Here is a 27587-nt window from a genome sequence, read left to right as displayed (position 1 = left end):
GGTCTCTTCTGACACTTTGTGGAACTGGGGCTAAACTCAGGTCTTCAGGTCTATGCACAAGCCTAAACGTAAGACCATCCATGGAATCATCTTCGCATCCTGCTTGGCTTATAAAAGTTAAAAAAAATGTAATTAGAGAATATTCTTTAGAGCACTGGACCAACATGGAGCTCCACAAAAGGTGAGTCACTGACTGCCCAGTCTCTCCAGAGCTCAGTGTGTGGCCTGTGCTGCTTTGTGGACATGAACAGAGCCACAGGCAAGGATATGCAATTTGAGGTACTTGTCTATACACCCCAAATTCCCTTACTTCACAGGCGAACTCTGATGTGAACATCTGTGTTGGTGACTCGAAACTACCAGAGACTTGAGAACATGTATACACCACCTTTCTGTCTGCCACTAAAGTTCTAGGACTTCAGACAAAAAAACCCTAGGCTCAAGAGTGCTGGGAACTCACAGGCACTTAAGAAGGGGATGCTGGAGGAGACACAGAACTCTGGGAAGGACACTGGATTAAGTTTAAAGGGCTTGCTCTGTCATTCCCTGTGTGACAATGAGTGTCAAGGAAAAAAAAATTGTTGATATTGGAACAAGGCCATTTGTTGATATGGAACAAGGCCATTGCTACTTAAAACCCAACAGATTTACTCAATTTATAAAATGCTCTGGTTGTGTAGAGATGAAATCCTTTTGGAGAAAAGTGTTGTGATATGTACATCACTACTTACTGTGACTAACTGAGCCCATGGTCATGCATGTTCCAATCCAGGCTGCAACCCTCAGATTCCTACAGACCAGCCAGCCCCAGTCTTGTTCACCTAGATCTCCAGCCTTAGGGGTAACTGGTCAGATGCTGCTTCCCCAAAACAGGAAGTAGGGTTGACAGATCAGGCGGACTTGACGATTCCTAGTAGCCTCTGAGTGTGCAAAAAAATGCTGGTGAGAACATAGAACTGTGATGAGTAACTGACTGGAAGAGATTTCTCATTGTTCCCAAACATGAGTCACGAGGGTACTTGTGGCATGGAAGAGGAGCATCACTGGGTCTCTGAGCATGCAGCAGGTGTTCAAACCTGAACTGGAAAAATGGTTTGGTATAAAGTCACCTTGGCTATGGAATATCACTTTTGTTTTAAAATGCCAGCAAACAAAAGTTTCCTTCTTACATTCTTACACACACCCACACACCCCTCCCTCTGCATTAGTCTTGAATTCATGTATTTGAGGGTGATATTGGATACCTGATTCTCCTGCCTGCCAGGACTTCAGGCTTGATCCACCAGACCCACCTACTATACTGTTCATGGTGTATTCTTAGTGAACTGAGCCCACCTGCCCTCAATCCAGCCTCAGAAGACTTCAAAGGCAGACTGCTCTGTGGACCCGGCACTTCAAATTACCCATGGCTCACGTAGGAGAACAGCACGTGGTGAGGTACTGATGATATTAATCTACAAATGGGCTTTCACTCACACAAGATCTCCACTGAACAGCTGTCAGCCGTTTGAAGATATCTGCCATTTACATTTATCTTTAATAGAAGGCTCCCTTAGCAAACGTTTTCACAAAAAAAAAAAAAAAAAAACTATCAAGACTGCTACTTAGCCAACAAGCGCTAACTGCTTTTCTTTTTCAAAGATTTATTTATTCATGTATTTTATGTATATGAGTGGTCTGTCTTCATGCACACCAGAAGAGGGCACCAGATCCATTACAGATGGTTGTGAGCTACCATGTGAATGTTGGGAATTGAACTCAGGAACTCTGCAACAACAGCCAGTGCTTTTAACTGCTGAATGATATCTCCAGCCCCAGCCTGAGTCAATCTGTCTTGATAAAGGTTTGTTAATAAATGCAACCTGAGTGCTGCTGTGGACCGGACTCTACAGTTGCACACACAGATGCCTTCTGAATTCAAGCCCTCAGGAGATATGAAATACACTCCCATTTCTTACACCCCAACACAGGCCACATTCATTACGAAGGTCATATGAGGACAAAGGTTGCCCACTTGCTTGCTGATGTTCCCCTTCTGATGAGAAGACAGAGTCATTTCAGGGAACTTCCATTTAATTTAACATTTATTTTCATTTATAACGAGAGGTCACATTTTCTACATTAAAATATAATCATGCTGACCCCCCCCTCCCCATCCCCTCAGAGAAAAACAACTGGAAGATGGAATGCACAGAGTGGGGAAGTTACTGCTGCACCTGAGAACACACAGCACAGAGACCCAACAGCAGACATGGCAGAGGTGAACAGAATATAGCTAAGGGCTCACGCCTGGAAGGAGCAGGAATGAAAGAAACATTACATATGTGCCACAAGATCACCTGGAAAAAGCAGAGCTGGGTCAGAAAGCTTGGGGATTGAACAGCGTTTCAAACAACAAACCCAAGGGCAAGTCATTACCATCTTCACACCCTGCCTCAGGAGTGAGGAGGCAACAGAGGAACCTAGATTGCCATAACCATCAGGATGAGGAAGGGATGGAGGGTTTTCTTAACTGTACCCTGGCCTTTTCCAAATCTCCATTCTCCTGTGTCTGTACCCCAGTGGGAATCACCAGCACAAGACATGTCACCACTGCCAAGAGAATGTCAGCTGTGCAATGCTGCATGATTCTGGGGGAGCCTCAAAGAGAAAGATGCCACACAGGAATTCCCAACTCACAGCACTGGCAGAAAGCACCAGCAGACAGTAAAACCCATCTACATAGAGCAGAGGACAGAACCACAGGCACACCAGCACTCCAGAAGGAAGACTCAGCCAAGAGCCTCCTGGTTTTTCTGAAGGAGAATTCTTCCAGTCTCCGTCTTGCCCCTAATTTGAGACTGAAGCATTTTAACTTCAAAACAGTGATACCCTTCAGGGAGTTGAGAGGTAGGGTTTGGGAAACCCAAACAAGACATTATTAGCAACTAGCTCTCCACTATGTACAAATACATACATCAGAAAACAAACTTCACTCCAGCTCTCAGCTACTTTAAAGAAAGCACTGAGGTGAGGTTTTCTGAGCAGGGATCTTTCAACCTGTTAGCAGTTTAAACTTTGCAACACTGGCACAATAGTTACCTAGCCTTTGTTTTTAATTACAGGGTAACAGGTAAACTCCCACACACAGGTGGGAATGGAGGAGTGCAAAAGGAATCAGGAAACAGAACCAGTACTTCACAAGAGGGTCACGCCACACAAGCAGCAGTAGCTAGTGCTTTGCAGAGTCTCGAGGATAAAATTCGCTCAGGGTGCTCTGAGGGATTCTCTTCAGCATTTCTTTGGGGAAGATTCGAAGCAACTGCCAGCCAATGTCCAAAGTCTCATAGACAGTGCGGTTTTCATAGGGACCTAAAACAGTGATACTGAATTAATGGTAAATCCCTTCCAAATGACAAGTGTTTCTCAGTATTCTGTCTGTGGACTAGCAATCAGTGCAGGCATGAAGTACAAAAAAGAAAACATGGGTTAGGACTTGAGACTGGGTGTAGAAACGAGGGCACAAAGTATCACAGAGACCAGAGGTGCAGAGAGGCCCACGGGCAGTGCGCATGTTGGTGTAAGGGGTTGAGGTGGACAGAGACAGACAAGTAAGATCCTTCAACAAGGTAATTAGACCCAACATTTTGTTCAGGGATCAGCAAAAAACAGACTAGGACACAGGAAAAAGAGCTAGGCTTTCAGAAATCTACAGAGACACTTAGAAAGCCTCAAATGCCACAAAGCAAAATATATTACAGGTCAGAGGTTTTTAAAACTTTATTTTGAAACAGACTGTCATTGAGTGGCCCACGAAAGCCTCAAATTCTACCTCTTAAGTGCTAAAATTACAAGCCAACTAAATTATTATATTTAAAATAGAATTAGCCCCCCACTATCCCCCCACACAAATCTTCAACCACAAGATTAAGAGTGGCTGGAATTATGGACTCCTTTCTCTAGAAAACTTTACCGTTTTTTAGGTTCTACATTAAAAAAAAAATGAAAAAGTAAATTCCAATAAGACCAATGGGGTATCTCAGTGATTAAGTACTTGCCTAGCACGTGTCGGTTCCATCCATAACCTCAAACAATTAAGTCATTGTGTGCAGTGATTTCAATATAAGTATCAAATGTATGATGCAAGAAAGAGTGTACAAATCCTCAGTGTAGGACAGCTGGGTGTTGGTGGCACACGCCTTTAATCCCAGCACTCAGGAGGCAGAGGCAGGCAGATCTCTGTGAGTTTGAGGTCAGCCTGGTCTCCAGAGCGAGTGCCAGGATAGGCTCCAAAGCTACACAGAGAAACCCTGTCTCCAAAAAAACAAAAACAAACAAACAAACAAAAAACACAAAAAACAAAACAAAAAAAACCCAAATCCTCAGTGTATCACCAGGTGTTACTTCAAAGCAGCACACCTTTTGTAACTACCACTGAAGTAAAGGATGGAGTATTTCTAGCCTTAACCCACATGTGTGTTAAAGAAACCCACTAGCAGCTTTTTAGAAGAGAGACAACCAGTAAAATTATGAATAGTTCCCCTCAGCTGTGAGTGGTGTAAGGCTGGCACCGGTGGCTAAGGATGATGGGACAAGGCTAACCTCAGACCTGGTTACAGACCTGCAGCTTTACAGTCACCCCGGAACCTCCACCATCTCCAGTCCTACCCATAACTATTGACTCAGATTTAGCACTTTTAAGAAGCTTGGTTGATGCAAAAAGCAAATCAAAGTTTGAGAACTACTGAACAAAATATTGTAGTGAGAATACAAAAATAATAGAGTAAGTAGAACACTACAAATGAATAGTATCTGATCACTAAAGAACAAGGAAGGTTATGAATGCTGTCCAGTCAACTAGACTAGGCATTGTCACAAAAAAAAAAAAAAAAAAAGGAAACATGCATGAGATTCTCAAAAATAAAAACAAAACAACAAAATGCTGCCCAGCAACTGAGATAGGTTAGCTGGGAAAATGTCCCCACCAGACACAGACAGCTCACAGAGCAGAGTATTGGCAGGCAGGAAGGGGTCAGTTGGAGAAGTCTCATTCTGGCTGCTGGGTCCTTAGGGATAATAGTAACATACAAAAAGAAATAATTATAGCAGGTGGAGATGTGTGAGCTGGAGAGAAGGTGAGGGTTTTACACAGCAAATCAGAGCCCACAGGACAGTGAATCAATGCTCAGGAAGAAAACAAACAAAATGAAAAAAAAAAAAAAGTGGTTGGGCTTTGTGAAATCTAATTAGAGCTTCCCTAAGGATGCTCAGAAGTCAGAGGGAAGGAATCGGAGTGTCTCATTAGAGAACATGCAGAGACCAACCTGAGTCCTCAGATTTGCAAGGAAGGCATAGTAGCTGAGACATTCTGTGTGTGAGGGAATCATCTTACCCTGAGTAATGAAGTTCTTCTCAAATTTCTGCAGAAACTCCAAGTAAAGCAGGTCATCTGAGGTCAGGGCTTCTTCTCCCACCACGGCTTTCATGGCTTGCACATCCTTGCCGATAGCATAGCATGCGTACTGAAGAGGACAGAGGCGTATGTCAACAGCACGGTACACAGAAATGTCCTGCTGCAGCACTCTTCACCAAGCTTAACTCTGAGAGCTCCCAGGAAAGCACTCAGGAGACCTTCAATGCACTTCAGTTCAGCCATGCAATACAGACATTACCCACACAACAAAAATATACTTCCCCAGTGCACCCATGAATTTACAGCAGATAGAGAACCAAAGAGAAATTTCTGCAGGACCCACTCAAAGGCCTGTGATTTCACAGGCCTGCCATTTGCACTGCAGGGTCAGATGTTTTTCTTCATGTTGGATGTACAATCTATAGACATTAGGGAGTTCACAGAATATACACAACTCTAAGCTTCAGTGTTCTGTTGGCTGTTTAATATGTTAAGTAACAAATGTGATAGCATCAATGTTGAAATATGATATGATTGGTATTTAAAGGAACATACTGCTTTTTTGTTTTTAGTTTCATATTTAAAATCTCTATCACATTTATTTATTTAGTGTGCACAGGGACACACACTAAATAAGTAGTTTTTTATTTGTGGGCATGCATGTGCCATGGTACATGTGTGAGAGTCAGAGGACAATTTTCAGGAGTTGGCTCTCTTCTTCCACTATGTGGGTCCCTGGGATTGAATTGTAAAACTTGGTGGCAAGTGCCTTTACCAACTGAGCCCTGTTTTAACAATTTTTTTTTTTTTTTAATTTAAAAACTGTGGGCTGGAAAAATGGCCCAGTAGTTAAGAACACGGACTGTTCTGTTCTTCTAGAGGAGCCAGGTTCGATTTCCAGTACCCACACAGCACCTAAATAGGGACAGAATAGCCAATAAAATAAATTTTAAAACCATATAGTATCAGAAATGAGTTACAAGCTTAGTTATTTTCTTGTTGTTGCCATTACTGTTTTCTGAGACAGTGTCACTATGAAGTCCATGCTGACTTCCAATCTGCAATTCTTTTGCCTTAACCTCCTGAATAGTGGGACTACAGGTCTGACACCACCAGCTGTCCAAACATGGTATGTTGTTAGGTTTTATTTTCCAAAGATTTTATTTTATATGCATGAATGATTTGCAAGCATGTATTTCTGTGAACCATATACATGCTTGGTACCCTCAGAGGTCAGGTGAGCAAAAATGACAAATGCTTGTAACCACGGAGTCCGCTTCAGGCCCCAAGCTTGGTATTTTAACCTTGAGTAGCATCAGTTATTCTTATGGAAAAACGGTGCTTTGTTCTAAAGGGGTATTATTCCGTATCAAACCAACACCAACAGAAGAAAAAATGAATGCTAGAAGAGTTATGGGTAGGACAGCACGACACCTAGACAATGGCAGTCTCTAAAGCCTCATCCTCAGAGAAGCACACACGCACCAGCTGGTTAGAGACGTCAGCATGGTCCTTTCTGGTCATTCCTTCCCCAATAGCCGACTTCATCAACCGAGAGAGTGAGGGCAGCACATTAATAGGTGGGTAAATCTTGGGTAGAAAGAAAAAAAAAATAACTGTGTAAAATTCAAGTCTTACTGTACAGAACATTTAAACATCCCTTGTTTCACATAAATCTGCAGGCATTTTTTCCTAGATGAGGTCTAATACCTTCTAGGGAAGAAACAGGAGTGAGAAACACTTGGGACACAGTATTTCTTTCGAGAAACAGATCCAAAAAAGAGAAATATAAAGAGAGCACACACTGTTTTGAAAATCTATAGTTCCAACTGATTAGACTATTATAGTATCCATCTAAACAATCTTCTGCATGGACAAAAATTTTGTAAGCAAAATAAAAAGATTATAATAATCTCCCTAAAAGTTGATTTTGGAAATCTGTTACAAAGCTAGAAAAACTCCTGCTCTTCTATTAATAAAATTGGCAGATTAAACCATATACCACCTTTAGCATAAACCACCCAAGTTCCTTGAGACAATGGATCCCATTTAAAGGCACAATAAATGAAAATGAAATGGTAATTCTTAATTATGGCATTCTGCCTATTGCAACATTTTAGCTTACAGAAATGATACTTTTGCTGATACTGTCCAATAGTTCCAAAAAGCAAATCAAGTCAACTGTTCTGTTCAAGTGTCAGTACCTGTCTGTTGTGCAGCTGTCTGTCCACATAGATCTGGCCCTCAGTAATATACCCAGTCAAGTCAGGGATGGGATGAGTGATGTCTGCCAGAGAAAAGGCATAAGTTATTAAGCACATGGCTACCTCATATGGCCAATCTCGCAAGAAGCCAATCTGTATCACCTACACAGCACTGCCTGTAAGAGCTACAGAGAATACATTTCTGTGATAATGTATTTGTGCTGTCTGGTACTGTCAACTGAATACAACCTGGGACGACACTCTTGGTTGGGTTGGCTTGTGAGTATATCTGAGGGGGATTATCTTAATTAATCGATGTGAAAATATACCCCACCATAGATGGAAACACTGCCTAGGCAGGGTATCCCAACTGTACGGGAAACAGTGAGATACTGAGAGCATTCATGGCTCTGCTCTTAACCATGGATGAGATGTCTGAAGTTCCTGCCAACTTTCCTACAATGATGGACTATAACCTGAAACATACCCTTCTCCTTTAAGGTGCTTTTTTATCAGTGTGTTTTGTTGTTTTGAGACAACATTTCTCTGTGTAGCCCTGGCTGTCCTGGAACTCTGTAGACCAGGCTGGCCTTGAACTCACAAAGACCGGCCTGCCTCTGCCTCCTGAGTGCTGGGATTAAAGGCTTGTGCCATCACTGCCAGGCTTATCAGGATGTTTAATCACAGCAACAGACATGGAAGCAGGACAGAAAGGCATTCGCCAAACACGGCTGCTGAGTACCTGAACGTGGATAATGAAACTGAAGGGCTTAATTTCAAATTTCATTTTAATCAAATTTAAACATAGGGCAATGTGCCTAGCAGTTACCATATTAAATGGCAATTTCATTTGTTCAGTTACAGTAGTTCCAACATGCGTTGGTGTTGTACACTATGAAGTAAACACTTGCTCCTAGTTATGTGCTTTCTTCTTAAAACATAAAAGTCCCATCTTAAGCACAAAGCTCTATGCAAATGCAAGACACACAGCAATGGCAGTGGAGCTCAGGCAAACACCCAATGACCATGACAAGTGGTAAGCCTCTAACTGGTTCAGGGAAGCAGGCGCTTTGTGTCTGCTCCTTTGGAACAGGACATGTGTATGGCCCAAGCAATGCAAAACAACTACTGTGGATTGTAAATCCAGAATATGAGCTGAAGAGCTCCCACTTCCTAACAAATCACTCTACTGTTCTGTGCTCAACACCGTGATGAAAATCAAACCACGGACGCTTACAAAGCATCACAACAGTGCTCACCACAGTGAGTTATTTTCCAATATATCTCTTAAAAGTAACATATTTAAAAATAAAATATGGAGCCGGGTGGTGGTGGCACACGCCTTTAATCCCAGCACTTGGGAGGCAGAGGCAGGCGGATCTCTGTGAGTTCGAGACCAGCCTGGTCTACAAGTGCTAGTTCCAGCCACAGAGAAACCTTGTCTCAAAAAGCCAAAAAAAAAAAAAAAAAAAAAAAAATATGGACAAAGGGCATGATGGTAAAGGAATGTCCAAGAGCCCCACTGTGAGCACTCTCAGCCATGCTGTACCATGTTCTTGCACAGGCCCAGGACAGCAAGCTGCTTCTTACCCAAGCTGGGGTTAAACATCTCAGAAATCTGTGGTCTTTACATCTATGCTCTTCAACACACATTTAACTATTAAATGACTGGCTCACAAGAAAATCCAAGCAGCTTAAATTAAATAGAGACAAATTCTTTATAAATAAAACAGTGCTCTGAAAACAGCACACATTCGAAATAATAGATCATTCATGAAAATCTGATATTCAAATTACAAAGAAAATTGCTTTTCTTACAGAAAGTAATAAGGATAATTAGGAATAACTGTCAAATGAAAATGTTGCTGAGGTTTAAGTGTATAGTTAAGGTAAACCTCAGAGGTCAAGCTCTCAGAAGAATTTTAAAGCAAAAAGGTAGATGGTTGCCTTCTACAGAGTTAATGCCCTGGGGCTACTGAGCTGATTCATAGGTAAAAGCCTTGTCTTCAAGCTTGATTACCTGAGTTCCCTAGGACCTATATAGTAGGAGAGAATTGACCACCACTAGCACACTGTGTAAAGTACCTCCCCGACTCCACATACACACACATAAATGAATGTTAACACATATGTGCACACAAATACATTATCTCTCTCACAAATCAAAGGCCCTTACAGTGATGAAGTCTGGTGTAATCAAATATGCAAACTCACCATCATTGGGCATGGTGAGAATAGGGATTTGGGTAATAGAGCCATTTCTCCCCTCCACTCGACCAGCACGTTCATAGATGGTGGCTAAATCGGTGTACATGTAGCCTGGGAAACCGCGCCGACCAGGAACCTCTTCCCTGGCTGCTGAAACCTGATAGCAAATCAAGGAAGGAGGATACCACATCAGAGTAAGAAAAAAAGTCTGGCTAGAATGTCTGCTTGACAACAAACACGGTCCCTGTATGGGTCTGAGCCAGGTCCTCTGCATACACCTTATGGTCCCATAGTTTGGTGTTCTTATGGGACTCCCAACAATGGGGGTGTCTCTGACTCTTGGGACCCTTTTCCTCCTACTGGTTGCCTCATTCATGCCCAGTCTTACTGTATCTTGTTAGGCCATATTTGGTGAATATCGCTGGGAAGATTGCTTTTTAGGGGTGAGGGTGGGGGGGACAGAAGAAAAGTTAATCTAGGTGAGGGGGAGGTGAGGGGAGGGACCGGGAGTAGTAGGGGGAAAGGAAACCAGTCAGGATGTAATGTATGAGAGAAGAATAAAAGTAAAAATATAAAAGAATGTCTGCTTGAATATTCCCAACAAAGTACTTAAATTAGTGGTTATGAATAAAAAAATGCTGAATATTAAAATGGATCAGAAATTCAGTTGGGGCTGGAAGGGTGATTCTATAACACAGTCATTTCCTCTATTTTCACTTCGCTATTGACTATTCTTTTCTTAGTTCTGAATAGATAGTAACCTTTGGAGTTTGGGAACAAAAAGCATTTCTGCTTTTCTCATAAGCTTTCACTTACGTTTTTAAAAATGAGTGACAATAATAAATATTATATGCATAAATAAATTCTGTGAAAGAAATTTAGTTGGGTGTGGTGGTGTACACGTGTAATCCCAGCACTGGAGAGGTTAAGGCAGGAGTTCTATAAATTCAAAGACAGCCTGGACCACACTGAGACTCTGTCTCAAAAAGAAAACGAAACACTTAGATTTTCTGCTAAGATTTTACTGCAACAATGTACTAGGAAAAAACCTCTAGCTATAACCTTAGTTCTAAAGCCAAAAATCTCAATTCATTAACTATGTCATGTTATGCAACAATTCACTTTCATGTAAAAGAGACCTGAAGAGGTCAAAACGAGGAACACATACCAAGAACCAATCACTTGTTGCATGACTCACACATTAGTCAAATCTTCATAACAGCCAAACAAGAAAGTATACTCCAAATTTACAGCCAGAATTGAGGCTCAGATCTAAGTTTCTCAAGAAGAAAGACAGAGCCCAGCTTAGTGGCATATGTCTAGAATCCCAACACTTGGAGAGTCAGGAAGATCTGAAATTCAAGGTCAGTATCTCAGCTACATAGTAAGTTTTCAAGGCTAGACTGGGCTATATATGACCTTGATCACAGAGCCAGGACAAAGTAATAATAATTAAAGGTCTTCCTTCAGGACACAAATTTGGGCATTACTCCACCATCACAAGAACCTTACAGTATTACTAATGCAGGGTTTTTGCAGTATCACTCAAAGTATGATCTACAGACCAGCAGTCATCAATGCACAATGACACTGCCATGGCAATCTGGCGGAGCACTTTGATGCTACTGAATCTAATGTGAAGTAAATCTAGGTGTGTTTATTAAAAAAAAAAAAAAAGTCTTTCCTTATAGTTCATTTTTGTTGTTCTTAACAAAAGTATTGATCTGTTTCAATAAGACACTAGTTCTTCACAGAGTCAACATGAACACTGTGATAGTGTGGTGATAATCTTGAGGATTATAATCAGGGATGTTAGAGAGCAGGTTTCCTTAGAAGTCTTTTCATGTAGTCAAAGAGTAACTTATTAGAAATACCAGGAACTTGTCTTAAAATACCCCAAAATTTCTGCATCATGATAGTGTTATAACTGTTACTAAACAAACCTTTTGTTTTCTGGAGAAAAAAGTTCCAAAGACAGTGTTGCCAGACCACTTATTAAGATATTATAATCATTAAAAACAGAGACTTGAGGGGCTGGAGAGATGGCTCAGCAAGTTAAGAGCATTTGCTGAGGTCCTGGGTTCAGTTCCCAGCACCCACACTGTGAAACTCACAACCATCTATAACTCCACATCCAGATGATCTGTTGACCTCCTTTGGCCTCCATGAGCAAATACATATACTCAGACACATAAAAATTTCAAAAAATTAGGTATTGGAAAGGGTTAACATACGCAGAGCGTGGACAGGAATTTTCGGGGAGTATAACACCATCACAAGCTTGTGTTACTTTCTGACTTCTTAGACCCTGTAGACAGTGACAATGTGATAAGCAGGCTATTATTTTAATCTCATCCTCTAATATTTCCAAGTTGACAGAGAGAAAAAAATTATACTGTCTTTTCTGATGAAAGTCAGTCAGCAACAAGCTCAAAAACAGGATTAAAGAAAAACAGAAACTTACAAAGGAGCTAGATAACCCTAAACATTGACCCGTTTTGTTTGACTGAGGGGGAAGGGAGGGAGGGAGGGAGAAAGGAAGGAAGGAAGGAAGGAAGGAAGGAAGGAAGGAAGGAAGGAAGGAAGGAAGGAAGGAAGGAAGGAGGAAGGATATAAGGAAAGAAGAAAGGAAGGAAGGAAAGGAGGGAGAGAAGGAAAAGTTACCTCTCGAAGTGCTTCAGCGTAAGAACTCATATCTGTCAGGATGACCAGGACATGCTTCTCACACTGGTAAGCCAGAAACTCAGCTGTGGTCAGAGCCAGGCGGGGAGTGATGATTCTCTCAATGCTGAAAGGAAACAAGTCCCAGGTCACTCAAAAGAAAGAACAAAAACAATTCTGGACACAGTAGCAATTTCCCCTCTGACAGTCTTAATACATCCAGGAGAGAAAGACAATTCTCACTTTGAAGATGCCTCTGTAGGCAATTACTCTGTGTACTTATGGAACAGTAAGTACCACAAGATTAAATTATTTTACAAATACTTGTCATTTCTCAGATCTATTGTTTCTTAAAACTGAGAAGGGGTGTGACAAAAGGAGCAGGAAGCAAATAGGTGATACAGTTCCCAGATAAGAAAAAAGTTATTTACTGATTTTCCATTATGGCCTAATAACTCTTACGTATGTTGTCATTTAACATGTACAACAATCCAGTCAAGTATTACTGGTCACTTTATGAGCTTCAGTGTCTACATTCACACCGTCATTTGGAAAGTGAAACAAGTCGACTGGAATTTAAATACAGGGTTACAACAGTGAAGAGGCTTTCACTGGAACATTAACCTCCTTAACTCCTTTGATCCCCGTCTTCTCAAACAGAAAGAAGTGACCATATTTACTTACGTTGGGTCATTAGCCAAGTTCAAAAAGAGGCAGACATTGTCCATTGAGCCATTTTCTTCAAAGTCAGATTTGAAGAACCGGGCTGTTTCCATGTTTACCTAAATATTAATGACTTCATCAGTGCTGGGAGATAGAAAATTCTCAACATCTATTTCTGATGAAGGCCAAGCTAAGAATCCAAATTGTTTCATTTTTAAAAATTCAAGCATCCATTTTTTAAAACTATTTTTAAAATGTAAATCTGAGTTAAAGCACTTTGGGCACAGAGTATTATTAGGTTTCAGCCACATGCTAAATTTGATTCTTTGGTTTTGCTAAAATGCCAAGCAAGCTCTTCCTAGGAACAAAGTCGACAATGTCTGTGTATTTATAACCTCTTTCTAACAACAGTTAATGTTATATTATTCCCAAAGAGAATACCATACTTACCCCCATAGCAGCAAACACAATGGCAAAATTTTCTTCACTGTAGTCCACTACATCTTTGGATTTCTTTACCAAACCAGCCTGGCGACAGATCTGAGCTGCAATCTGTTGAGGATGAAAAGAAACAAGCCACAAACTAAAATCATATTCTGACAGCAAAGTCACTTATCCTCAACTCCTGAATATTTTAAATACTAAACCTAATCAACAAAACTGTGTTAACATTTTATAAAGATAGAGAAGCAGAAGTAAGAGGGCAGACACATAAGCCTGAATTGGGTGGCTAGACAGTAAAAAGTACACTAAGCTAATACATCTGGAGAGTCTCCCCATGGCATGCTGTGCACAACAAGTACCCTAGCTCTCACCTCGTTGTGTGGCAATCCAGCAGCAGAAAAGATGGGAATTTTCTGTCCCCTAGCAATACTGTTCATGCCGTCAATGGCAGAAATGCCTGTCTGAATCATCTCCTCTGGGTAGATACGACACTGAGGGTTGATTGGCTGACCTGATATATTCCAAAAAGGGAAGATATAAGAATGGCTGCATATTATTCAGGGATAGAAGTAGCAATAAAATTAAGGAATCAGAACCATACAATGAATTTCTTCGTATGTAAAATTATTTACTTTGTGATACCATAACAGTTATTGCCTCTGAAGCAAGGTTCCCCAAAGCCAGATGTTATTTTCCCAACACTGAAATCCATCTATTGCCCCTACCCATGATGTCAAGGAAGTCTTCAGCCAGCACCACAGGACCTCGGTCAATGGGTTTTCCTGATCCATTGAATACCCGACCTATATAACAGCAATAAGAGAAAACAGAATAGACCCAGACTTCCATATCCTTATTTCATGTTTCTAGATATTATATAACTACGTTTAAAAGGAAACAGATCTGTGTGCACAATGAAGAGTGATATTCACTTACCAAGCATATCCTCTGACACTGGTGTTCGAAGAATATCCCCAGTAAACTCACAGGATGTTTTCTTGGCATCTATACCTGATGTCCCTTCAAATACCTACCAAGAAAAAGAGTCAATCAGGAGGGTAATAGAAACTTCAGTCAGGGACACTAACAGACCAAGGGTCTTGCTTGCAGGGTCAAATACCACAAGCAAGCTGTCAGTTATGCATAAAAATGATGGTTGGAAGAAAGAAAAATGAAAAAAGAAAGAAAATTTAAGGACTTTTGGTTTTCTGGCCACTTTTAGAAATTTTACCTACCCCTGCTCTTGACTGTTTTTTAGGGACCATGTTAAGAAACCTCTTTCCCTGTAATAAAATAACATTAAAACTAGGAATTGAAAGGAGAAAATACGTAAGAACTGTGTCAGGTGCATTTGATAGCATCCAATCATCAGTGGGTGTGGCTTTTCATCACCGTCCAGTCACGGAACTCCCTACCAGGTTCTCACTAGGAAATGGCTCATGGTTAAGGGTTGCTCTCACCTGAACCACTGCCTTGGAGCCGCTGACTTCCAGAACTTGCCCACTTCTTTTTGTGCCATCCGGTAAGGTCAAATGGACAATCTCAGCATATCTGGGAAACTAAGCAGGCAGACAGTGAAGGGTTAAGAATCAGAACTCTAAAAGCTACCCAAGATATTCTATGCATCTCTATCTCACCTTGTTGTCTGTGTACTTTCCCCACCTTCCCAAATACACGGGGAGTGGAATCTGGGTCCCTTTCACTTATATTCACTGGCATACCAAATGGCAAACTAGTACAAGGTACAGAGAGGAGGATATTATCTTGCAAAAACATAGCAATTACACGTCCTAATTTTCCTCTATATGTATACCTTCAGATTTTGAGGCTACAGAAAGATTACCAATAGCAATGTCTCTGTCACTCAAAGAGATGTTCATTTTCTGGGCTATGTGTACTGTAATCACCCAGGCCTCACATAAGAGGAAAAAGATTTTTGAGACAGGATATAATGTAACCCAAATACATACACACACACACACACACACACACACACACACACACAGGATGACCTCAAAAAACTCCCAAGCCTCCTGTCTGTTCCTCCTTAGGTCTGGAATTACAAGTTCCTGAGCTACCATATCTAGCTAAGATTCTGCTTTATTACTGGTGAAGTGTTTGATTCATCATTGGGTAACTTGCTTTACTGTACTGACCCATGTTTAACATAATACATCATCACGGTATGAGTCATAATTTACCAACAAGATGTATTGAGAGATGTGTCCTTCTATGTGCTTTGAGTGGGGGAATCATTTCCATCAAATTACTGTGCATTAGGGATTATAAGACCTTTGGGTTTTAGAGATGTTAATAAATGAACATTTGAAAATTAATGTTTACACAGCTGATAGTTAAAAATCTATGAGCAAGCTGGGTGTGGTAGTACACGCCTTTAATCCCAGCACTTGGAGGCAGAGGCAGGCCTGGTCTACATAGTTACAGGCCAACCAAGGTAAATAGTGAGATCATGTATCAAAAAGAAAAACTCATCTAATGACCATGCCAAATTTAATTCAGCTATTCACCTAATGAAACACAGAGCTGTCCCATATTATACTACTACAATAGTGACAAAATAAATCCTCAGTTTTACACGACACTCTTCACAAAAGTTAGTAAGCTACATACTAGCAGTGAATGCATGCACATATAAATGCAAATTGTGCCATTTTCTGCCCAATTATTTTACAAAGGTACCAGACTAACTGACGAAAAAGCCAAAACCCAAACCAAACAAAAAACAATCTCCTTCCCCCTCTATTTTTGCCAATCTTTTACTTTCTTACTCATTTGGGGTTTTATAGAATGTGAATATTAATCCTCTTCTAAACAATCTTTCTTATCTTTTAATTTTGCTTATGGCATTTCCTATCCCACAAAACTCTGTAAGCTTTTGTGGAATAAAAGTGTTGTTGTTGTGATTTTATCTTTTATTTAGGAAAATCATTGGCCTGAGAGTCATAAACGGGTTTTCAGTGTTGTCTTCTGATAGGCTTCTAATAGACTGATGTTTCACTTAAGTCCATTCATATTTAATTTCCTATTGATTTATTTTTCATTTTTATTTATTTGGGAAATGAATGTTCCAACAACATTTGACTAGTATAAAATGTTTCCCAGGGCCTCACAATGCTCAATTCACCATGTCAAAAACTCATGTGTGCCAGGTATAATCCCAGCAGCACCCAGAGGGCCCAGACAAGCAGACTGCAAATTCCAGGCCAGAGTAGGCTACATAATGAGAACATGTCTTGGGCAGGGGTAGCACACACCTTTAATCCCAGCACCCAGGAGGCAGAGCCAGGCAGATTTCTGAGTTCAAGGCCAGCTTGGTCTACAGAGTGAGTTTCAGGACAGCCAGGACTACACATAGAAACCGTGTCTGTGTGTTGGGGAGATGTATGAGTCTTTCTCGTGAACCAAAGGCCATCCACATGCAGAGTTGTTTGGGTTTCATATTCTTGCTACATGGATAGGTCTATCCCTTCACTAATTCCCCAGGCTCCCTCACCCTACCCTGACTGTACTAGCTGGTAAGAAACAATTCTTTTACAAATTTGAGTTTATGTACCCAATCAAAGTTAAGTGGAACCACTCAAAACAAATGGAATTTCTGTGTATTCCAGAAATACACAGTCTTGTAGGCCTTTCTCTGAGCCTGATGGGTTTCTCTATAAAAAGTTACATCTAGCACAGAGGCTACAATGGTTTCGTATACCAACTCTTCATTACTATTTCTAACAAACAGTATTGATGACTTAAGCTTCCGGGTGATCCCATGGAGAACAATGACAGTTCCTATTTTTCCCATCCCTTTACATTCTCGCTCTTTCCCCACTGCTTGCCAATGTCAAACATAAGGATGGACAGCAACAGTGACACACGTTCTCATCTAACTCCTGATTGTTTTTAGCTTTTATTCAATTCTTGGGCACAGCTCCTAAAACAGTTGTAATTTTCTAAGTATCAGGAACAGTCACGATGAAAGCAAGTCTTTATTTTTCACAGTAAGTCCTTTCAATCACACTTATACCTTAATGTGGTGACTGTAGAGAAACCTCTAGAGATCATAGAGGGTGTCCACTGTCCACGTGAACCAAGCTCCCAATTAGAGAGCTGGATGTTTTCAAATACCCCATGATCTGATCTCTGAGGAGGGGGGAAGAGAGACTGGAGATTGACTTAGTTGATACTGACCAACAATTCGATCAACAATAGTTACATAATGGATTCTCCATAAAAGCCCTGACTGAGAGTTGGAGTTTTTGTTTGGAAAGAATGTAGCCCCAGGCGGACATGCATTACCCTCAGTACCTCTGGACAGAAGCCCCTGTACTCAGGGCTTCTTAGGGTTCAAATACTTACTCATATGGCCAATCGTTTCTACTTCTTAGCATACCGTTTAAAATAACTCAGTAATGGTAAATGAACCTTGTTTCTGCTTTGGATGAGGTTTAATTACAGAAAATGAATAGAGATCCTCTGATTTATAGTCAGACAGTAGCTGTGTCTACCTAGATATCTGTAATGTATGACTAAAGTATAGGGAATACATGTGGCAAGGTCAGTGAGGTGTAAGAAATGAGTCAAATTTCAGGTCTACTGAGAAACTAATTCAATTGCCAGAAGGAAACAGGGTAGCTTTCACTAATTTTAAACAGAATGTTATCACGGCAATGGTTCTCCACCTTCCTAATGCTGTGACCCTTAAACACAGTTCTTCAAGGTGTGGTGACCCACAACCATAAATTATTTTGTTGCTTCATAATTGTAATTTTGCTACTATTATGAATTGTACTGCAAATATCTAGTATGTGACCCCTGTGAAAGGGTCACATCCCACAGGTTGAGAACCTGTGTAGGAGGGTCTCCTAGGTATGCTTATTGCCTGCTGTCCTTGTGGTAGATAAAGGGGCCTGGAGCCAGGAGGATGGGTGGGACTTAAGGACTCCCAATCCAGCTGAGAAAACACAAGTATTAGTTCCAGGAAAGACCATGCATCAGTGGACTAGGCAGAGAGTGACAGAGGACACCCAAAGCCTCCTTTTGGGCCAGAGGGAATTGTGCTAGGCTTACTCTCATTATTACTTTGTAAGAATCCTTTCTCACAAATGAAAATATTATTGTGGTGATAAAGCTAAAGAGAATATGCACTTTGCCCTTTAAGATATGTTTCTCAAAAAAAAAAAAATGTTTCTCAATTTATTTTCTGCTTCCAGGGGGTGACTTGCTAAAACATACATGATCATCATTAGCGTCTCTCAAGACAGTCATGACTGTGTGCTTCTCCCAGGCTTTCCCCAACTGCCAACAACAGAAACTCTAGAGAGCACACTATTTTAATTACTTTCTCTGACACTTTTTCCTTTTCTTTTTAAAACGTTTTGTTTGTAATATTTATTTGTATTTTTTTCTGACAATACTCTGACTGTAAAATGCTTAGTCCAGAGTAACCAATTAGAAACTAGATTCCACAACTCCTTTCCTAAAATTAACAGTAAGTTCACAAAAGACATACAAGAACAACATATTAACTAATCGGGGACAAACTACTCTATTTAGGGTTTTCAGCTACTATTGAGATAATCAGTTCTTGTATATTCATTACTTGCTTGTCCCTATCAGGCTCTCAAAGATAAAGTACACTTAGTTATTCAAGAGTTTAATATTTAGTAGAGGAAAAATATTATTTTAAAAAAGCCTGTAACACATCAGGCTTTGACAGAGGACATAAGATGCCACATCTCTGTATAATATCCTTCAGGCTATAAAACACACTCATTATTTCTGTCTTTCCCCCTATAAATCTACATAAAGTAAGATCTCTCCTCCAATTTTGGAGGCAAGGGACTTGAGGCCATGAAATAGAATCCACACTAAACCTAGTACCAGAACCCAGGCTTCTGACTTTTGGTCTTTCTTTCCTACAGAGCATACTTACAGTCACACCCAAGAATGAGTTACAATTCATAACAGATTTACAGAGTAATGGTGAAATGTGAAGAACAATAGTCAGACCGCAATGGACGTGCCGTTACCTTCACATGATCTAAGATTACTAGTGGACCATTCACTCCTGAGACAGTCCTGTAGGCTGGAAAGAAAGAGTTGTGTTTAGTGAAATAGCACAAGCTGACATGGCTCTCTGGTTTTAACAAAAACAACCCTCCCCTTCATCTACCTACTAGAACATGGATACTCAAAAAACTACACAAGTTTTCAATGAATTTTAAAACATAGCTGCTCCTGTGCAACTTTTCCATATCCATCTTCAAAGACATTTGAATCTTACTCCAAGTAAGCCACTGCTCTCAGAACCCAGGGTACCAAGCAAGCACGGAAGCTGCTCCCCTTTAAAAGCTCCGCTTTCATGTGGGGCGGGGGGAGTGTCAATGTGGTGGCAGTCATGCGAGATCTCCTGGCAACACCCTTGCTGAACAGACAAGGAAGGGAAAGGAATCCTTAACAACTTTAAAAAGTAGTGACAAAACTCACAAAGGAAATGTGAGAAAAACGTGGCTGGAAGGGAAAGCCATTATGGAATCTGAATAACAGGGACTATGTGGAAAGACACTGTCAGGGAGGAGACAGGCAACGGAAAACTAGCAGGGTTCAAGTAAGCCAAGCATTCTTGTTGCTTTTTAAACAGGTCTCACTATGTAGATCTGGCTGGCCTTGAACTCACAGACACCTGTCCCTCACTTCCCTGAGTGGGTACCACCTCACCCAGTAAGACAAGTCCTCTTTACTTGTTTTTGAGACAGGGTCTCACTCTATAGCCCAGGGCTGGTCCTGAGCTTGTAGCAACTTTCCTCCCTCAGCTTCTCAGGTGCTGGCGATTACAGACATGAGTGACCAACCAGCCAAGAAATATATTCTTTAAATTTTTTCTTTTAACTTTTCTTTTTATTTTGTGTGTATGCATGTTTTGCCTGCATGCATGCCTGTGTGCCATGTATGTATAGTGCCTGTGAAGGTCAGAAGTGACTGTTGGATCTTTTGGAACTAGAGTTAAGGTAAGTGAGAACCAGTGCTGTTAACCACTGAATTATCTCTCCAGTGCCGTCCCACCCCAAATACATAGACAAGCAAGCAGGGGTGGGAGGGCGATAGAGGAGACCGTTGAGATGGCTCAGCAAGTAAAGGCACATGCCATCAAAACTAACAACCTGAGTTCACTCTCCAGGATTTACACGGAGGAGGAGAGAGAACGGACTCCCAAAAGTAAGTTGTCCTCTGTTTCCACACACATGCACTTGCTCAAACACTTACAAACACACACAATAAATAAATGGACACAAACAAATTTACATATATAAATATATATCATATATATATATAATATATATATATATTATAAAAAATATTTCAAAGTCAGCAAGGCACAGTGCCCCTATCTATAAACCAGGAGGGCTAGGACAGGATAGGTTCTAGACAAAAAAAGTCAAATATTACGACCAGGTTAAAGAGATCATTATTATTCATAGCAAAGTATGCCCTAGAGAGAACATCTAGTCTTCTTTCACTTATTCTAACACATATTTTACCTGTTTATTTATATTTTATTTACATGTATTATGCATGGTTATTTACATCTTATGTATACCACCACGGGCTTGCAGGTGTCTGCTAAGACCAGAGCGCACCAGGTTCCCTGAAGTGGAATTCAAGGTGGTTGAGAAGGGCTTGACATGAGTGTTGGGAATGGAACCCAAGTCCTTTGCAAAAGCGGGAATGCATACAACTTCTGAGCTGTGTTTCCAACCCCTCACCCATTTTAGCAAGGAGTATTCACAAGTTTCTATTGGCAAGGTTCATGACGACTAGACACAAAATACTTAGGAAATAGCAACTTTTAACAGACAACTTCAAAATTAGCAATCAAAACAGCTAAAAAAAAAATCATTTAAGAGAATACACCATAAAGCCTGAAATAATTCATGTGAAACTATTAACTAATCAGGAATGTTTTACTTGTCTGATCTGCAGTCTTCTAATCAGCTTGGACAAAGATTCCGGGAACAAATAACCATCTTCCTAAGAATGAGGAAACAATTTACTAACCAGTCTGTCCACTCAAGGGGCTTCCAATCCCTCCTGCCCAAGGCCAGGAAGCAAGTGTCTTGGTGCAGACTCTGGGACAGAAGAGGCAAGCCCACTCCCTACTGAGACATTTAAACCAGATTGCAAATATTTGCTTCAATGTATCTGAACTGTACCCGTCTCAATAGGGGCCCCCAAATGGAAACTGTCTTATTATCTTGGATAAGGGCATTAAGATTTCCTGCATTTTGGGCCAATTTTGGGAAAATATTCCTACTGCTTTAACACAATCTAATACTGTTATTAAAAACATGTAATTCCAACCTTTCAAAAATTTCTTTTTTGTTTTCATTTTAAAAACTCCAAATGCTGTTTCTCAAAGACTTTCTAGAACTGATGTGTGGAAATGCAAAGTGAGCCACATTATTACTTCCTGAAACCCACTTTTAAAATATATAAAAGCCTAGTCTTTTCCAAAACCTTTCCTAAACCTTCAGGCACAGGGGAGGAGATAACTGGATTGATAAGAAACCCTCAAAACACTTCATTAAAATCCCTCCAATTCTTAAAATTCTCTACTGAAAGAAAGAAAGAAAGGAAGAAAGAAAGAAAGAAAGAAAGAAAGAAAGAAGAAAAGACAAGACAGTACTTTGAATTTCTAGTATTGACAACTATGGCTCAGAATCTCATGGTTAAAATTCAAACTCATTACACACTATGAAGTTTTGCCAGTCACAAGCAAAACACATGACCAAGAAAAAGAAGCATTAGTCACGTCTTTTCCTGGAAACAGTGGAGCTGACATTCACTATAGAAGACAAGGCTTAAAGGTCTTGAGTTCAATCCCCAGAACAGCAAACAGGCAATAAATAAATAAATATATAAAATTTAATTTAAAAAAGAATTCTAAATTTGCAACAATGAGCATATGGCCTTTGAAAAGCCAATGAGCAAACACTACAGATTGACTAATTAATAGCAACAGCTCCATTATTCCTTGCTTTAAAATAGAAAAATCATTTTCAGAGAGAAGGAGCTGGCCCATGCCCCTGAACCTGAATGAAGCCTGTCTCCAGCCACTTGAGCCAAATCCTAAAACTGAACTAGCAGCATGTTCGGAAGTGTTTGTAGAGCAGCACCCTCTAAGAACTACACACTGAGCCTGGGCATGGCAGCACATTCCAGTAATCTTGGCACTTAAGACTGTGAGGCCAAGGCTGGCCTAAGCTATGCTGTGAGCCCCTGCCTCAAACAATGAACTAGCAACAGTACCCACAATTTCAGCCATGAAAAGTACAGGATGTTTACAGTCTGGTGGGTCAGGCAGTTTCCCTGGTTTCTATTCTGTCACTGCTGAAAAGCTACCCTTCTCCACAACTTACAGCTGCCAGAATAGTAGTAGCCCTAACTTCAGTCTGGGTTGGCTACTGGACCCATTGCAGTTACTAATAAATCAAGCAGATACAAGCTCTGCAAGCCAAGAGTGGGATATCTGACAGACAGGTACCATTTCCCTCATAGTCAACCTGAAAAACATAGGAGAGCTAGTGTGGTACAGATGAAACAGAGGCACATTAGTGTAATTTAAACAGACACATAGAGACTGAGCTAATGGATCCCATAACCTGAATTAAGTGGAAATAGTACCATACCACGGAGAGCAAGGCACATTTTTACTGAGCATTTTCAGACTATTTGATTTTATATTTACAAAATACTGTAAGGTAAGCAAGGCCAGTGTAAACTTCCTAAAACTTTCAGACACTAAAGCCCTGAAAAAACGTTACCAAATGGAAGACCAGTGGCTTGTTTTACTAAGTTTTGTGATTTTTTTTCCTTTAATTATATAGTTACGACTCTGTGGTCCTGAATCTCTTCTAACTGGTAACAGTATGTGGAAATCACAGGTCCTAGCATTTGTACTAAAACAAGGACAGCCAGCCCTTTCCATGACAATGAAAGTATTCAAAAGAAAACTAAGCAGGGAAAACATCAGATACCGTTTTTTAGTCCAACACACCCGGCCTTCATCAGGATAACCATTGGTAGTTGGAGACGGCTATCACTTCAAAGTGTGGCATCCAAGTACACCACACAGCAAAGCCACAGCAGACACATGGTTATCTGCACAAAAACATTTATGAAGTAGTATCGAAAAACCATGATTTACTGGGAAGCTGAGGCAGGACAGCTACTGCACTGCATAGCAAGTTCCAGTCTTGCCAGAGGTACTGGGTAAAATGAACAAGCTGGGCATGGTGGTGAATGACTTTACAAGAGGCAGGCATATCTCTGAGTTCAAGGCCAGCCTGGTCTACACAGTGAGTTCCAGGATAGCCAGGGCTACAAAGAGAGTCCATTTTCTCAAACAAAACAAACAACTTACCCAACAACCAACCAATAAAAAACAAAACTCTGTGAATTACAAAGATTTTAAAGAATACATTCTGTCAGATGACTGACTGGCTCTTGCTCCTGCAGGGAAGGAGGTTGTTCAACACTACTAACATCCTTAAAGATTGTGACATATTTAAAGTAAAAATCATTGCACAATAAGCACTAGCTCTTTAGGCACCACCTTAATAGCAAAACAAAAACTCAGAAAGCAATCCCTTGTATTGCGAAAGAGCAGAGAACAAACCTGAGCAATGGACACCTGAAAGAGAAGTTCTAGAAGAAAAGCAATCAGAGTCCCTTACTTCTGATTTTTTCTGGGGCTCTGCTTTATGACACAAGAAACTTAAGGTTAGTTGACAGAGTCAAGAAAAGTGGAGCCAACCAATCTTGAAATATTCTGCTTTAAAAGCTCTTTGTATATTGTTGATCTTGCTTAAGGTTTAAAAGAAAGGCAAAGTTTCCTGTGATGTCAAAAAGTCAAATGATGTGTTCAAGATTAGTTACTAGTTTCAAGCCTAAATATTTTACATTCCATTTCTTTTTAACAGCCCAACCTGAAGATATTTTAAAACAGGATCTAATTTTCACAGGGCAACTGCCAATATTACTCCATTCCTTCAATCAAAGAGTATATATGGGGGGGGGGACTGGACAGATGGCTCAGAGTTTAAGAGCAGTGGCTGCTCTTCCAGAGGTCCTGAGTTCAATTCCCAGCAACCACATGGTGACTCACAACCATCTATAATGAGATCTGGTAACTTCTGGTGTGCAAACATATATGCAGGCAGAACACTGTACATATAATAAACAAAATCTTTTTAAAGAAGAGTATATATCAATTAACCATAATTATGCACCACTTTAGAGGGTATCATGAAACTTTAATAATAAAAATTGAGATGCTAATATTTTACCAGGAACCATTTAAAATTGATTAGAATAAAAACGTGGCAAAAATAGTAAAAGATGGCATTTAAATTCGGTTAGTTGTTTGCTTAAGTACAGTATTCCAACACCTGGCAAACTCTATCCATAATAAAAATCTCACTGAGCTACTAGGACAAGTTGACTGCAAGTTACAGAATTTACAGAGCACTTCCTAGGTCAGACACTGAGAGCTTAGGGATGCAAGGAGGGCAACTTAAGCACTTTCAGCAACAGCTTAGTCAGCAGGAACCACCTCTGAGCAAACTCAGCCACTGGTCAAGCACTTGTAGGTGGTGGGGAAACACTATTCATATCCCTGAAGGGCTTTACCACATTAGCCATGGAGTATTCTATGCTCCCTGAATTGACACTGAATGATTACATGCAAGCAGACTATTGTACCCTTATAATATTCTTTCTAGAAGTCACACAATGCCCAGAGCAAAGCATGCGTATCAAATGCAATTCCTAATAATCTAATTATTCCTGGGTATAAATCTGTCGACTTTTTCAATGTTTCCTTCTGCTCCCATGAGCCCCTAACAGGCATTCTCTAATTCTAACAATTATTCTTTAAAAAAGAAATGCCCAAAAGGCTCATCTCAGCAATCCAGTCTCCAATGTGTCTTCTACCTTCGCCACACTGCAGTGTGCTATCACATGACCCACTGACAGCTCAGCACAGGATTAGTCAGGCTGGAGGGCGCCTTGCTAAAACCCTTCATCTGAAATTCTTTTTAACTAATGAGCCACCCGCAGAGCCAGGCTGGCAATTAACCAGTGCAAATGCAAGCTGATTACCTGGAAAACAACAGACACCTTTTAAAGAAGTCTCTTTCCAAAGCTCTCTCTGGTTTCAAGGGAGCTGTGAAGAGGTGCGATGCTTGCTATACAACTGAAATCTTCAGACAATAAGAGCCGCCGTATCTTTGGGAATACCTGACTTGTCTACTTAAACGTGGTTTAAGGTCTTTTATAATCACTACACTTAAGCCTATGCACACAACACTAGATATGGGGGAAAGCTTTTAGCCTTTGCCAAGGAACCTTCCAGACAACTCTATTTGGTTAACTGGTCGGTAAACGAGGAAACGACAGATGAAGCAAGGATTAAGAAAGACTTTTGGTTCCTCCTTTGCCAATAACTAGAAGTCTGAAGCCTGGCGTGTTCTCTGCTTTCCAGAACCTGAGGCGTCTCGCTTGACTAGGGTACTTTTCAGCTCCAAGGCTCTCAGGTATCTAGGTGTCCTCCCATGAAGCGGTCCCTACAGAATAAGCCACACGTCCTTCTTCTAGCCGCGGGCCTGCCCACGTCAGCGATGACACTACACCTCCTGCACAGTCCACCTGCCCAGAGGTCCTCGGGGGCAGAGGGGAAGGGAGTGGGCGTTCCCTCGACCCGAAGACATTCAAATGAGGCCAGGCGCCGAGGACGATCCGAGTGACAAGAAGTGGCCCTCAGCGACAGGGAACTCGGGGAGGGTGGGGCAATCGCCAAGCGCCCACTAGTCTTCGGGGAAGATTCCAGTGGGCGCTCTCTCCCTCTGCCCACGCAAGTCACGGGAATGCTCTCGCAAAGCTGGAGGGGGGCGCGCGAACCGTGCGACGGGGGAGATCAAGCCCATTCCCTCCCCGCCGGCTGAACAGGTGAGCACAGGCTAGGCAGACGCGCTCGCTCACGTTCCCCTACTCACTGAGACGAGGCTGGGAGAGGTAGTTCCGGCTCACGGCCAGCGCCTGCTCCCGAGATCCGGCCATAGGCCCACCGGTGGGCACGGGCAGCTCGGGCGCGGCCCCGTTCACGATTCCCCGCATCGCTCGCAACGCCATCTTGTCTCCTCCGTCCCGACTGGCCCCGCAGCGGCGCGGCGCGGCGCAGGCGCAGATATAGCAGGGAGGCCCGTGCGGCCGGCTCCGCCCATGCGCGCTGCGAAGCTGCGGCAGAGGCCCCGCCCTCTCGGCGGCGCCCCGCCCCCAGCCTCGTGACTCGCGCTCTGCGGGGGTGGCGCAGAGTGCGTGCGCGTGCTCGCCAGCGATGAGGGAGCTGACCAGAGTGCTGGGAGCGCGGGGCCGGGGACGGGAGCGGGGAAAGAGGCGAAGCGGGGCCAGAAAGGCAAGATGGATGGAAGGAAAAGAGTGAGCACACACACATGCAGGCACGCACACACACACACACACACACACGAAAAAAGATTCATGGGAAAGAGGAGGTAGGAAAACACGAATAAGACAAAGACATAGAACTGATGTCTGCTGTCAAACTATGAAAACCACCTTGAAAAGCAGAACACAGAAACCTACCTAGCCCACGTGGAGTGCTTTCTGTCATAATTTATTTCAGTTTATCTTCCCCCCGAGTCCATTCTCTCACGGATCCGTTCAACAGACCTTGGCTTGGTTGCTTATCCGTGTGGAAGACGGCTTTAAGAACAGACTTGAAAACCAGTTAAGGGGGTGGAACGCACATAGAGTGTTTTGGTTTGTTTTCTGTTGATTTCTGTGATAAAATCAGCTAGCTGTTGGCCTGGTGTTGTGGTGCACATGCCTTTAGTCCCAGCAATCAGGAGGCAGAGGCAGGAAGATCTCTGTGAGTTCCAGGGCAGCCTGTCAACATAGTGACTTCTGGGACAGCCAGAGTTACATAG

At 41.6% G+C, this 27587-nt stretch overlaps 1 protein-coding gene across 1 annotated transcript; it reads right to left on the bottom strand.

The window, feature by feature from the left end:
• Positions 1-2066: 2066 nt before the first annotated feature.
• On the bottom strand, positions 2067-26812 carry Atp6v1b2 (ATPase H+ transporting V1 subunit B2). Its single transcript, XM_027388879.2, has 14 exons — positions 26637-26812; positions 19614-19669; positions 15033-15131; positions 14509-14602; positions 14298-14375; positions 13944-14083; positions 13579-13680; positions 13150-13247; positions 12469-12592; positions 9811-9961; positions 7597-7679; positions 6878-6982; positions 5372-5501; positions 2067-3351 (listed from the first exon to the last, which is right to left on the bottom strand). The coding sequence occupies exons 1-14, from the start codon at positions 26770-26772 to the stop codon at positions 3212-3214; spliced, it is 1536 nt and encodes a 511-aa protein (XP_027244680.1). The 5' UTR covers positions 26773-26812; the 3' UTR covers positions 2067-3211.
• Positions 26813-27587: the final 775 nt, after the last annotated feature.

Source organism: Cricetulus griseus (genome assembly GCF_003668045.3).
Source record: "Cricetulus griseus strain 17A/GY chromosome 1 unlocalized genomic scaffold, alternate assembly CriGri-PICRH-1.0 chr1_0, whole genome shotgun sequence".
In the NCBI taxonomy this organism is placed as follows: Eukaryota; Metazoa; Chordata; class Mammalia; order Rodentia; family Cricetidae; genus Cricetulus; species Cricetulus griseus.
The sequence above is the reverse complement of the archived record's forward strand: the minus strand, read 5'-3'. Positions and strand labels throughout refer to the sequence as shown.

Coding starts and splice junctions, on each gene's coding strand:
- Atp6v1b2 (XM_027388879.2), bottom strand. CDS start 26,772: ATGGCGTTGCGAGCGATGCGGGGAATCGTGAACGGGGCCGCGCCCGAG. Junction 14,084..14,297: donor AGACTTCCTTGACATCATGG/GTAGGGGCAATA, acceptor GGAATATATCAG/GTCAGCCAATCAACCCTCAG. Junction 9,962..12,468: donor ACGCTGAAGCACTTCGAGAG/GTAACTTTTCCT, acceptor ATTTGCTATCAG/GTTTCAGCAGCCAGGGAAGA.